The sequence below is a fragment of the Dryobates pubescens genome, chromosome 13 (genome assembly GCF_014839835.1).
Source record: "Dryobates pubescens isolate bDryPub1 chromosome 13, bDryPub1.pri, whole genome shotgun sequence".
NCBI lineage: Eukaryota > Metazoa > Chordata > Aves > Piciformes > Picidae > Dryobates > Dryobates pubescens.
The window spans coordinates 4963316-4977406 of NC_071624.1; the positions used below are offsets into that span (position 1 = coordinate 4963316).

The 14091-nt window shown below is 44.4% G+C and overlaps 1 protein-coding gene across 1 annotated transcript; it reads right to left on the reverse strand.

Moving 5' to 3' along the window:
- Positions 1-1755: 1755 nt before the first annotated feature.
- Positions 1756-10548, reverse strand: DBR1 (debranching RNA lariats 1). Its single transcript, XM_054166676.1, has 8 exons — positions 10326-10548; positions 10105-10229; positions 9937-10017; positions 8516-8601; positions 7223-7447; positions 5804-5884; positions 4025-4170; positions 1756-3512 (listed from the first exon to the last, which is right to left on the reverse strand). The coding sequence occupies exons 1-8, from the start codon at positions 10520-10522 to the stop codon at positions 2837-2839; spliced, it is 1617 nt and encodes a 538-aa protein (XP_054022651.1). The 5' UTR covers positions 10523-10548; the 3' UTR covers positions 1756-2836.
- Between the last annotated feature and the right edge of the window lie 3543 nt (positions 10549-14091).

Sequence of the window (14091 nt, forward strand, 5' to 3'; positions counted from 1 at the left end):
CTGCGTCCGGTGCGCCTGTCTGCGTGTACGGAGCGCTGCCTGCGCCGTGCCCCGGCCCTCGGCCTGCTGGGGGGCGGGAGAAGGCTGACGGTGCACCCGCAGATGACTGACGTTGCCACTTCCTTCAGTTCTCCTCTCAGAACACTCCGTTGAGCCCTCGGGGAAGACGGCGAATGTAGAATTGGGTGGGTAACTGACTTCATCTGACTGGAACATCTCTCAAGAGAAAGGCAGAGAGACCTGGGGCTATTGAACCTTGAAAAGAGCTGAGAGAGGATTGTATCAATGCTGATCATTCGCTAAAGGGTGGAGGTCAACAGGATGACTCTCAGCTCTTCTCAGTGGTGTCCAGTGACAGCAGACACAATCCTGAACCCAGAAGTTTTCACTTAAATATAAGGGAAAAATTTGAGAATGAGAGCACAGCAGCAAGCTGCTCCAAGAGGTGGTGGAGTCTCCTTCGCTGGAGAGATTCCAAACGTGCCTGGCCGTATTCCTGTGCAACCCGTGCTGAGTAATCCCGATTTAAACCTAGGGGATAGAACTAGATAATTCTGAGAGGTCCTTTCCAACCCCTACCATTCTGTGACAGTTTCTTAGCACCAAACTGGTTTAAGCACAGCCTCCTACTACTTGATGCTTTACAGCTTATCTTCAATTAAATCAACAGTATCAATAAAAATTGATAGCACTTGTTCTTACTTGTAGGTAAGGAGCTTCTGCCCTCAAGGCAGGGGGATGTTTCAGTATTATGTCAGAGAGTAGTGTTTATTTCTTGGGAATGAAACTTGCAACAGTTTTGCATCTTCATGGTTTGCTGATAAAAGTTTCTTCCATTAACAAGTTCTTGTTTCTTTACCTCTTGATGCCTCATCAGGGTTCACACTGTCACCTTTTGCTCCTGGGAAGTAAATGCAGCTTTGCTAGCTGTCAGATATTGCAGAAGCACAATAAATATGCTTTGGGATGGTGCCACAAGTGAGGGTCTGACAAACATTTTCCAGATGTTTCTAATGAAAGCTTAAAAAGTAAAAAAACTACTCTGACTTTAAAACTTCCTTTTTTAAAAAAGGCCTGCAGACTGGTCCTAAGAACCCACAAAACTCAACTACCTTTAGTAATTCAGCTGACAGTTCACAGCTACTTCAGACAACCTGAAGCTCACACCAAACACGTCTCATTTTTCATCGCTTGATACCACAGCTCTCTCTGGTGGGTGTTCTGACAGATAAGCAAACAGAGATACAGAAGCAGGTTTTAAGAGGTCCCATCTAATAGCTTGGTAACAAGATAGTGTCCTCCAGAAAAAATAAAAACAGATGTTAATGGCATCAACCCACCACTATAAAGCTGTTAATCATAACCATAGAGAGTATTATTTTTGCCATTTCCACCACTTGAATACTTATATACACTTGGCTTTCATACTGAACTGCTGAGAGGAACAAAGATGCATCCCAGAATGTGGAATTGGTTTTAAAGACAAAAAGCCTTGACCTTAAAAGTGTTTCCCTGATACATAACACTCGCCAATCCATTTCACTCATGGCTCCAGTATCCGCCTTTCTTCTTTACAGTGCCTGTGATTTAGAGTAAAAGAGCAGAGGAGCTACCTCTGCTCGTAAAGTTCAATGATGAGATGTCCCACTTCGTCTGGACTCCTGAAGTTCAGCGCAGAATACCAACAGAACTTGACTGTAAGACTGAAGAGTCTAATGGCACGTGCTACAGCTCTTGAAAATACTCAAGGAAGTTTGGTTGTCCCCACAGGCTTTTGGGCCAGAGTGTAATTTGTGTGCTAATATTTCAGGGCAAACTTAAGCAAACCAAGAAAACTTCCAGGATGATCTATATTCTGGCAATTCCTGTTCTCCTTCAGCTGAACTTACAGCTGAAGCTACCTTGTAGATTTCCAAATCCAGTTGTAAGAATTCATCAAGTTACACACTACTCAAGTGACAGGTGAAAACTTAGCCTAATCATAATAGTAGGCATTGTTGTCTCAAGCAATTTAAAGCATCAACCACCTCATATGGAAACACAAAACAGCCTAGTAATGATGTCCACATTTATGAAGCTGTTCATCCTACCTACCTACACTTGAAATTTTACTACACGGTTCTCAAATTTTAGGGAACAGTGCACAAATGAGATGCACACTTCAACAGGCCTCATAAAACTGTCATGCTTCAGATGAAGAGACTTGGTTCCCTATGAAAGCTGTAATTAAAAGCCAGCACTGGACAATACACATTGTTTTGTCTATGACTATGCAGTTTTTGTATGGCACAAACATCATCAGAAAAAACAAACAACACACAAACCAACACACACCAATTCTTCTACTGCTGTTTTGTTTCCATGGGAATTCTATTTTCAAGTTTAGTTCACAGTTATTGCATATCCTACTTTGTATTAAAAGTTCAGTATAAAACAAGACAAAAGCAATAAAATCAAATAATTTGGTCTTTTTGAGTCAGACATCTTCTCACTTTGACTTGGATGACAGTTTAAGAGTTCTTTTGTTAAACAAGCAGGGTGAATCTTGTCTAGCAGCACAGGCTTTGATAAGCAAGAACTGAAGCAAAATAACTGAGTATATATGAACTTTAAATCCTCTGACAAAGTACTTCCTTGGAAGAGTCTGCTTCTGATTTTGATGCTCAATCCAAATAAATCTTCCTCCCAGTGAGAGGAACATACAGGCTCTTCAGCTTAAGAAAGTAACAAGAGTAAGATCAAGTAACATTAAAAGCATGAGCAGTCCACCACAATTCTCAGCACCTTCCCTTAAAAAGATACAGAGAGAACTTATATATACACATCACATGAAATATTACTCTGGTTTATCTTCATCCTCTGTAGCATATATAGCTTGATTCCTCCTCTTAATTTTAATGCCACTGTTTCCATTTTCATTACCACCCACGCGCTTTAATGGTCTCTCATTTAAGCTCTTCTCTTCTACTTGCTTACTCTCACCAGATCTCTCCAGTTCCTCATTAGTGGAATCCATAGCATCATCAGATGACACCACCATGGAATCTGGCATGATCCGGATATCAGAAAAACTTGCAGGAAAGTCAGGAGGATGATCAGGGGAAGGATCTACAGAGCATGTACTCAAGTCTTCATCACCACCTTCTTCATCCAGCAATATTTCATCTGGATTAATGGATGAAAGTCCAGAATTATCTGTATTATAGTCACTGGGTTCCTCTGCTGACCCTGTACTGTCCATCTCCTCTTCTTCCTCATCCTCTTCATATTCACCTCGTACTGAGCCCTCTTCTTTAGCTTGCTGGATCCTGGCATTTATGTCAGTGAGGCCAAACTGGGCACAAAATTCTGTAGTCTGAGGATTGATGGTATGAACTGGTTGCATGTTTTTTTGGGGCTTGCTGGGATCATAACAAGCAGCTGATAGGGTGAAGTTACAAGGAATTTGGAGATTATGATTCAGCTCTTCTAGCACCTCTTTAATGGCTTCTTCTGTCACACTGTAATCCCACCTAAATAAAAGTATAAAGATTTAAAGTGCAGCTAAGCAAAAAGTATTGCCAGTTCCCAGTGCAAAGAAACTTTTAAAGATGGATAACAAGCTCATCTTACAAGAGAAACCTAACTTCTCAAAGGATTTGTCAGGAAATTATATTGCCTTTGGTCAATACTGAGGTTCCCCTCTACTCACCAATGATTTGTGCATTACATGAACTTACACAATAAACATTCACCCACTACCATAATCCAGCCTGACCTTCAATCCCAGTGCACCTGGCAGAAGGATCGGCCATCATGTATCTTTTGCATCTCAGAAGGTAGTAGTGAAGTCTGCCTGCCTGTGTAGACCAGTAAAGGTGTATGGTCTAGAGTACAGCTCTTATCACCATCCCCTTTGTTTTCCAAGATATTTAAGAAGTCCTACAGGCATTATAGAATTCAGAGCAGAGAAACCCAACTAAGATATGTTTACTGCCATCCCAGCAAACCCATGCTTTCCCCTCTTGTTTTGCATGCAACTTACCTTGCATGGAGGCCATTCTTCTCAGGCATGTTCCAGGAGCTTTGAGTCACATTAACAAGGCTGTTGGTGGCCTTGAGAACTGCAATCCACTCAGCATCATACTCCAGCGAGTCACCTGCACTAGGATCATGCTCTATGTCTACTATCTGTTTAAAAAAAACAAAACAAAACACCACCACAACATGTGAAGCAAGTTATTTCTCTTGACACATAGAAACTGATCAGAAGTTTGACGTCTTACTCACAGGGTACAGCATTTTAATTAAGTTTCAAGTACACTGAGCTAGTTAGTAATCTCAAGCCCTCTCAAGTTAGCCCTACATGAAAGTTTATAGCAATAAAACAGTAAGAAAGGACAATCAACAAATTCTGTATTTTAGCTTGCAGCCATTAGAAAGTGTCATATCCTTCTCCCTACTGCCAGCTACTGGACAGCTGCAGAACTTAGAAATGAGGATTCACCTACTCCTAAATTCACACCCCCTTCCAAGCAGAAATAGATGGAGAATTGATAGCAACAGTTATTCTGGTGCATAAACATGCAGTCTTCACACAGCAACTAAATCAACATGAAATGTTCTCAAACTATTTCAGCAGCCAACAAATTGAAACCTAAACCACTATCTTTTCAGTGACGTTAACCAAAACATAACCATTCTGTTTAGCCAAACTGCACTAGTAAGTCTCTGTCTGGCTTTAAATAATCGATCAAGTAATTCAATCTTTCAAGGTAGTTTTGAAGGAGAATTAAAAGGGTGCGTTTTAAACTATAGCTACACAAACATGGATCACTACCCTGCTGAAGGCAGTACTACTCCAGATCTGTGTGGTCACAGGATTTTATGTCTGGACTAGCACCCCAGTATACCTTTGTATAGCAAAAGCCCATCCTCATACTCTCTCGTCTTCACAGGTAGCTACTAAGGCAGATGGATCCCACCATACATCTAAAGGATAGATAATGGATCATCTTCCCTTAAGTTGACAAATAAAAGCTACTTTAAAGTAAGACAACTAAAACACTTGAGTGCATTTGAAGAACATGTTGTCAGCAGCTCTCTCTCATAGCAAAGGATTTTAGATTGACCCCTTTAAGATTTTAGAGATAGCAGCCCAGACAGCATACACAGGCCAGAGACATGGATACAGGTTTACTCATGGCAAATCATTTTGGCACTTGTATCAAAAATTTCCACAGCCTAGACCTAATTGTCCACTGCCCTTCCTAGCCAAACAAAAAGAAGCTGAGCCATTCTTCTAGGAAATCACACGAGTTCCTGCTGGATTTCACAATACTGAAAGGAAATTAGGGTACTCCATTTAGGACTCAATTCTGTCCAAATTAATTAATACAGAGGCACTTGCAGATGCAAACTAAAATGTGCAAGAAGATCCTTAAGATCTTGGGCTTCCTTCTTAGATTTGACATTTGGGGGGGGGGGGGTGTGGAAAACCAAACCAAACCAAAAATCAACCAACAAAAACCACAAGAGGAGATTCAGTTCAGGTTAAAGTAGAGCTGCTCCTCCAATTAAGTCAAGTACTTGTTCTAGGGTGGAATTGTAGGAGTAAGCAAACACTGGGCCTGCATGACAGAACACAAGGTCTGCTTATTCCAGGACAGTATTAAAGACCATTCCATACTTGCACTTTACCTAGTTTCTTTCCAATTCCTCCATTTATTACAACTATTCATCGACTTATATCTAAGCACAGCACTTAAAACTCCCTCCAAGTGAAGTACTAGCAGACTGAAAACCCACTGCACATGGTCATTACCTGCAGGAAGTCTCTGTGTGGCAAGCATTTATCCAGAGCCAAAAACTTTGTTGCTTTTGGTAGCTCTTCTTTGGAGTTTGTCTAGAAAAATCAAGTGTTAACACAACATCAGCATTTTTATGAAATCTGACCATTCTAAAATTATACAGAAAAGATTTAAAGGCATCATTTCCACAGAAAAACAACTTCCTGGAATATGAAATTATACGATTATAAGAAAGGGATGGAAGGACAAAGAGAAAGACAGACTTGACTAGAATTCTAACAAGAGTCTTACACCCCAAGTACTGTGTTCAGTTTTGGGGCCCTCACTACAAGAAAAACACTTGAGGTCCTGAAGCAGGTTCAAAAAGCAACGAAGCTGATGAAGAGTCTGGAGAACAGGCCTGGTGAGAAGCAGCTGAAGGAACTGGGATTATTTAGTTTGGAGAAAAGGAGGCTAAGGGAAGACCTGGCTCTCTACAACTCCATGAAAGGAGGTTGGAGCACACAGCAATTGGTCTCTTCTCCCCAGATGCAGCAAGGGAGATACAGGTTGGAGATTAGAAGAAACCTCTTCCCTGAAAGGGTTATCAAATATTGGAACAGGCTAGTTTATCCCCATTCCTGAAGGTGTTTAGAAAAGGCACAGATGTGGTGCTGAGGGCCATTGTTTAGTCCCAGACTTGATGGAGTTAGGTAATGGCTGGACTTAATGATCTTAAAGATCTTTTCCAACTGAAATTATTTGATGATTTTAGTCTATGACTCCAAGAAGCTTGATGCAGATGACAGCAAGATAAAGAGCCACAGTTCATGCTTAACCAAGGCAGCTAAGCACAGCTAGCCTTGAAGAGAAAAGAAGTATTTTCCCACAACTGGAAACAAACCTGTGAACCCAGAAGGTCTAGAGTTTACTTTAACAGCTAAGTAACTTGTAAATAGGAACAGCTTGTCAGACCACTTTCAGGAATAACTCAAAGAGAAGTTTTAACCAACAGGGACAGGGTTTTGCCTCAACACAAACCAAGAGAAGTTTCAACTGACAGGCAACCAGGCAGCTTCATCTGCCAAGCTTTATTACAGGCATCCTCCTATCCCCAGATAACCACTAGCTTCAGTCACTTCTCCATCACCTTGAAGTTGTCTTTCTCCCCACTGAAGTGGGAAGCAGAGTGCTTTTTAAGGAGCTTCAAGTGCAATGTTAGCTATTTCACACTTACCCTGAAGATCAGGTAGCTACACCACTGATCTAGAACATCTCTTTACTTTACACAAGCTAGTAGCCTTAACACCACTTAATGTTTTGTGGTTTAAACTGAGTTTTAGTAACGAAGCAAAAACATTAAGAAACTGCTTCTCTGGACACAATTACCTGCCTTGGAATTTTAAGATGTGCTTGTACACAGACCTCCTTGATTTCCCACCCCCTCTCTTTACCTGGTGTTGCATAAAAGCCGCAAATTTAACATGAAGATGTGCCGAGAACCAGTAGGCGGGTTTCAGATGGTGCAGAAGCTCTGAAGCTGCAGGACTTCCTAATGTGTTGCTCTCCACTTCTTGACGAAAGAAGGATTTCATTTTCAGCAGCTGTTTCTTGTTTCCATAGTGATATATGCTCCTTGGCCAATCATGTGACATAAATATATCGATCGGACGCTTTAACTATCAAGCCAAAATGCATAGAGTATAAATAAAAGACATAATACACAAGTTTCAAAAATACATAGCACAAGACAGAATGTCTGTAACATGTTCTCTCTCACATCAACAGAGTTAGCTGCAACCAACACCCTCACTTTCAAAGCAAGCAGGTACAGCACCAAGCCCTGTCTTTCAGGTGGCATTCAAAGTTGCCAAAGGACTCCAGTCTCCATTTTGTACTATACTTTTTGGGGACAGTCAGCTGTATTTCATATATACTGCCTTATAAGAGAGACTGTATTATCACAGTAAGCATCAGGCACTCAGAAGATAACTCTTCAAAAATACAGCTACTCAGAAGTTCTCTAAGGCTTCTTCTTCCCCCAAAATTTCTAAAAATAAACACAGTATTCTTCCTCAAAGAAGCCTAATCAATGTCTTAAGCATGCCTTGGGTCAATATTCAGAACATTTCCATCAGCTGCATCAGAACATACTTCTAGCTGAAACCCAAATAAAAAGAAACTTACAGTGAAACACATCAAATGCTTTACAATTACAGCAAACTCTTATCCTGTGTTCAGCATCCCTGTATCCACTGAACACTTGAGCATGCAACTGCAACCTAAATAATCATCCACAAGACACTTAGTGTGACACCATATCCTGCGCCAAATGGATTAGCCCTCGTGACCAAGCAGGGAGTACACAAGAGCTCAAAAATAAAACTACTCTGTCCTCTGAATTTCTTGCCCTAGACTAAAAAATATTTTGGCCACAGGAGGAAAAGGGGAAGGAGAGAAAAAAAAAAAACAACAAAAAACCCAACCCAACACACACCACACCCCCACAACCACTCCTGCCAGTGCCTGATTCAGATCAAATTTGCAGTGCTACACAAAAGCATTGGAGACATTCAGCAGGAACAATGGTAGAATAACACACAACATAAAATGGTGTCCTAATCAGCTGGGAATTGTTGGCAAGATTTGTCATCAATAGCCTACAAAGTAACTTTAACATCTCACTTCTAAGTTAATGACTATTATTTACTACTGTTTAAATGAAAAAGATGAACATTTTCACTAACCTGCTTGAGTTTGAAGACTTCAATATTCCTCACATGGTAAGCGCTTCTAATTGTTTGCTGGTTGTACGGTGGACACTCAAAGTGGCCTGAAACATTGTGAGGGCGGCGGGGGGAAGAGTAGGTGCCTGAATCAATAGTTACATCCTGACACTGATGGCAAGCTAGCCTCTTGGAGTTACATAGACACCTAGAGCAACCCCAAACACAAGTGTGCCAACAATCAAAGGAGATACTGTATTCTCTTTACACAAAGCTTACAGCAACAGGCTGCTAACAGGCTGCTAGACAAGTATGTTGTAAAAACGTGTCTACAAGAAGAAGCATTTCTTCTGTTCTATGTCTTATTTTCATAAATATAGAGAACACAGTAATTCAGTTGTAGAAATGAAAAACAGGACTTTGACTCCAATACTTAAATCCCAGGACTTGCATGAAACAAAATTTCTGGCAGAAAGATTTATGTACTTAATTCCTGAATGAGGTTTTGTACCTCTCTAGTGAGACAACACCCCTCATTACTTCCCCACAGCCCTTACCTCCACAGCTATGCTGCACAGCCATGTGCAGTCACACATGGAGAGAGCCGTTTGCTGTACAGTCATGACACATATGCATCTCTTAACACCATGGCTATACACACAAACATGTCATTGCCAAAGAATACATGTAACATGTTATGAGTACATAGAAAGCCTCCTGGACCGGTCAATGATCAGAATAACAATTCAGAAAGAGGTGTTAACCGAAGGACAGCAAAGCACTGCAGGAGATATAACTCCTGACTCGGGACACCGAGGCTGTGATTTTTTTTGTCTTTCTTCAAGAGTACTGTCACCAACTTTGAAACTGCACCTTAAAAGATTTAGCAGCAGCTTAAACATGCATGTAACTGCCCACAGGCACCAGAGACTCTGGAAGTGCAAATGTGTACCCTGTCAAAAGGCACCTAAATCTCCAACTATGCTTTGGGAAAAAACCTGAATACCTAGCTATCATTTGTGACATTTCTGTTCACTGATAGAGGCCCTTCCAAGGAAGGGCTCTTGAATATATCTAATATGTAAACATGAGAAATTGATCTCAAGATATACTGACATTAAGCCTCAACTCAGGACAGTATATTTACACAAGATCACACTTATAAACTAATCACTTCTCATAAAGAAAACTAAATGGTCTTGCATGCTAGGAGGACACTGCCATGGAAAAATCAAGGTCGTTCCTACAACGACATTCAAAAGGCATCCTACTGCGGTGGCCAGGCAGCTACCGAGTAATCAGCCACCTCCAGAAAAACGTGTGTTGAGTCAACAGATATTTCCAGTGTAAGAGCTGGTTCAGGCATGAGCAACAGCTAGACGTTGCCGAGGCGATCGGCTTCAGTGCTCCCGTCCCAACGAACCCGCTCTACCTCGCCATACCTTTTCGGTAGTCGTGAGACTTGAAGATGCCCGAGATGCCGCCGATCCTCACGCCGCGGAACCGCACCACGCCCGCATAACCTAGGGAAAAACGGGAGAGCGGCTGCTCATGAGTGTGCCCTAAGAAGGGCAAGAGCCTGGGGGCGAAAACGCTGGCGGGAATCCTACCGAGGTAGTAGATGTTGGGAGCCACCCACCCCCCGTAGGGTAGCTCCTGCAGGTGGTTAGACGCCTCGTGGTTCCCGCCGATGAACACTGTGAGGACCGGGGCTTTCTTCTCACCAGAGTAGTACCTGCGGAGATATGACAGCTGCTGCAGCGGAGCGGACCAGGCCGGGCCCCGGCGGGACAAGGCCAGGCCAGGCCGGGCCGAGCCGAGAGGCGCTCACCGGTAGAAGGTCTCCATATGGCGATACTTAGCGGGCACGGCCATGCAGCGTAGGTCCGCCTCGTTGCGCACGGCCTGAAAGTCTCCGCAGCAGAGCAGCAGGTCGGGCCGCACATTATGCCGCCGCTGTAGCAGTTCCAGCGTCTCGTACATCTTGTCCAGGGCGCCATGGCAGCACCCCGCTACCGCCACCTTCATCGCCGCCGCTCCAACACCGCGCAGGCGCCGAGGGACGGGCGGTGACCGTTGCGCCTGCGCGCTGTAGCCGCTGGTGGGGCTTGGTGGGCAGCCGAGGTTCCGGGAGGCCAAGAGTGTCCGGGGTGGTTCGTTACGCTCCGTGCGCGGTCGCAGAGGCCGTTCCGACATCAGCCGCTGTCAGACGGGCGCGGGGTAGCCTCTGCGCTCCCTGTCTGTTGGGGAAACGAGCCACGTCTCTGGGCACTTGGGACCTGCGCAAGGGCTCTGCTTCGCGCTGCAGCGGCAGTTAGCGCAGCGGCCCGTGACAAATCAAAAGGTCCCGTTTCACATGCATCCAGCGGAGTCTGAGGAAATTCTGAAGCCTGTTGCAGTGGGCAGGAGACTCTGCAGAGGGTATGCAAACTGCTTGAGACACTACGCTACAGTACAGAAACTAGACAGCACTTCTCGCCAGAGCCGCACAGCCCACTCCTGTCAGCCTTGCAGAAAAGCAGTACAAGCTTTACTTGGTTGTCGCTGCGTGGCACAGACTACGCAAACCGGTGGTGGAGCAGTGGCAGCAGCACGCAGTAGCTGTGTGTGCTTTATTCTGACATTTGTGCTTTGGGCTCACAAAAGACATACCAACCCTAAAATGCTCTGGTCCTAGCAGTCCAGCATCAAGCCAGCATATTTTTAGCTTAGTCAAGCATGAGTCCTTGTAACTTCTAACAATACCAGGAACAGTCAGTGGCTTTACCAATAGTATATAAGGCAGGGTGAGAAATTGTGTCTCTCCTACTTAACAGGCTGTCAGCCTCTGTTTTTCAGAGAGCACCGGTGTCTCCTTGCTTTGAAGGGCAGTGAATTGGATCATAGTGTGGTATAAGTGTCACATAATAAAATCAGTCCAGACTTTTGCCACTATTTGTTGGTATTTTTTAGCAGTCTTAAGGGATTGAACAAAATAGTAAAACATTAACTTGCTGCTACATACCCTGTAATCATGAAACTAAGTAGACATTCCTGCTCCCCTCCCGTAGCAAGTATTACATAATGGCCTCTCTTTTGATACCAAGAAAACATAAATGTTCTCTAATACGTTTCATAATTGCACAATCGAAGTTACTGTGTGTTCTTTGGGGCTCTTGTCCAAGCCCAGCTGAAGCGGAGGGCACAGATCTTCTGGTTTTCATCCCCACAGGTCTTCAGAGTAAAAGAACATGCTAAAGTGACCCTAGGTGCACTTGGCTCTTCCACTGGTCTTGCTGAGGCTTATACAGATTTAGTGTGAGAACTTGGTCAGTCCAGTGCATCTCCTGGGAAGGCTTTCCAGCTCCTCTGGGGAACAACAGCAGTGCTTCCTATTTGCCACTTCTTGGACTTCCTGAAAGGAAGTGTGTGAAAGACAGAAAACGAACCTGAGTCTCTGGAATATATTGCCTTACCCAAGATACACCATCTTGGGGTCTTCCTGAGACTACCAGAAGATGCTTTTCCTGTCTACCCAAATTCATCCCCAGTCAGGAAAAGCAGGCTGATACTGCAGTTGTTACTTTCTGACTTTGTTAGCTTGGGCTCATATCTCCTACTCCATATGCCACCAGTGTAAAGTAAAATTTGTAAGGCATTTGAGTTCTTTTGTTGGGTGTTGGTTTTTCGGTGGGTTGGTTGGTTTGTTTTGGTTGGGGTTTTTGTTGTAGCATTTTAGTACTTGTACACTATTTATTATAAATCTTCTTGTCCCTAACTCTGGGTATTCACTCAGCAAAACTGCTCTGAATTTTCCACAGCAGTCAGACCACAAATGGAACTAGCCATGCTACTATTTACAGGGTAAGTAGTAGCAAGTTAATGCTTAACTATTGTATTGTAATTTTGTCCAGTCCTTTCAAAACCATTCAAAAAAAAACATGCAACTGAGGTGCAGCTCCCTTCCCCCCCTCCCCCCAGGACTAGCAGAGTTTTGGCTATGGATTGGGTTTTGCAGTCACAGTCTCTTCCCTTGGCATGCTCATGTGTATTTCTTGTCTGGATGTCCTACAGTAGAGGATCTGCACTTCTCTGAAGTCACTGAATGCACATCCTGCACTGCAAAGGAACTGAAGCTGGGAAGCAAAGAGTCCTGAGAAACCAGCTCAGATCAGTGGATTGTTTGGGTGGGAGGTATTTGCCCTTTTGGCTGTTGCCTGCTTGAGCTGACTAGTAATATGTTTGTTTGTTTTTGGTTTGGTTTGTGTTGTTTGTTGGTTTTTGTGGGGTTTATTGTTGTTGTTTGTTTTGGGGGGTTGGTGTTTTCTGTGGTTTTGGTGGTTTTTGTGGTTTTTTTCCCCTGAACTAACTGTGGTGATTTAGAGACACAGAAAGATTTTTTCTGAGAAAAAGGATATAAGATATCCTAAGGGGCTGCAGATAACAGGGTTGCTTCCCTCAATTCTGAGGGATATGAAGAGGGAGAAGATATCTTTTAGAAGATGCCAAAAGATTTCTAGCACGTTTTGAGGATACTAAAATGAAGAGGAACTGCAAAAGAGAGCCATCAGTAGCTGACTTTTGACATATGATCGCTGAAGAGGAAAGTAGGTACAAGGAGAAGAGTGGTGGAAAACAGTTACATGTTTCTGAAAGATAGGGAGATTAACTAGACATGCAAGACACATATCTGATGTGTTCCAAATGAGATTTTGAGTTCTGTAATCCATGAGTGAGCATGGGGTCGCAGGTTGGTGTGCATATGTGTGACTGAAGGAAGAGGATCCCGCAACCAAACCAGAGTTCAAAGCTCCCTTGAAAAAGACCCCATAAGGCTGGCCTAAATATCCCAAGGCTTACCTGCAACAGCGTCTGGTGCCTTTGAGCACATCTTCCTCCAGTGGGGGGCTGCATACAGCCTGCAGTGCAGCAAAACACGCTGTCAAATGGAAGGCCCACTCAGGGCCTCACCACTGAGGCACAGCAGTCACTTTCCCCTTCCAGCTGTACTTGGCTCTTTTCCCCTCAACTTTCACCTTTTCATGGAGGCACCTATCACACTGTTTTGCTGGAGGACACTACTAATGGCCTTGAGCCAAAGGGAGCTGAAAACTCACCGAAACCAAGAGATGGAGCAACTGTGTTGCTGGCTTTTTCCAGCAGCTGAGATAAAACTAAAACCATCGTCCTGGTGATCTGTAGGGCCCGAGCCGGGCGGCAGAGAGGGACGGGACGGACACAGGGGTGGGACGAGGGGCCGTCGAGTGGTGAGGAACGGGAGGGACGCGGGCTGAGACGAGGGGCCGGTGGGTAGTGAGGGACACGGGGCTGAGACGACGGCCGAGCGACTGCGGGAAACGCGGGGCTGAGACGAGGTGGCGGTGAGGAACGGGAGGGAAGGCAGGCTTTGGCCAGAGGCTGGCTGCTCCTGACGGCGGGACCGGCGGCGAGGACGCGAGGGAGGGGCGCAGCGCGTGCACGCGCGCGGGGGGACGTTCTCCCCCTCCTCCTTCCCTCAGCCCGGTCAGCGCCATTCCGTTGCCGCCGCCCCTTCAACAGTCGGGCTTCGACCTGTGCTCACGGGGCCGCTCGCCTGTCCGCCCGCTCTCTCTCTCGCC

Bases quoted from the DNA above. Each gene is read 5' to 3' on its own strand.
- DBR1 (XM_054166676.1), bottom strand. From the start codon at position 10,522: ATGAAGGTGGCGGTAGCGGGGTGCTGCCATGGCGCCCTGGACAAGATG. The intron at 10,230-10,325 runs GTGAGCGCCTCT...ATATCTCCGCAG, and splicing joins CATATGGAGACCTTCTACCG to GTACTACTCTGGTGAGAAGA. The intron at 7,448-8,515 runs GTTAGTGAAAAT...TTGGCTTGATAG, and splicing joins AAGTCTTCAAACTCAAGCAG to TTAAAGCGTCCGATCGATAT.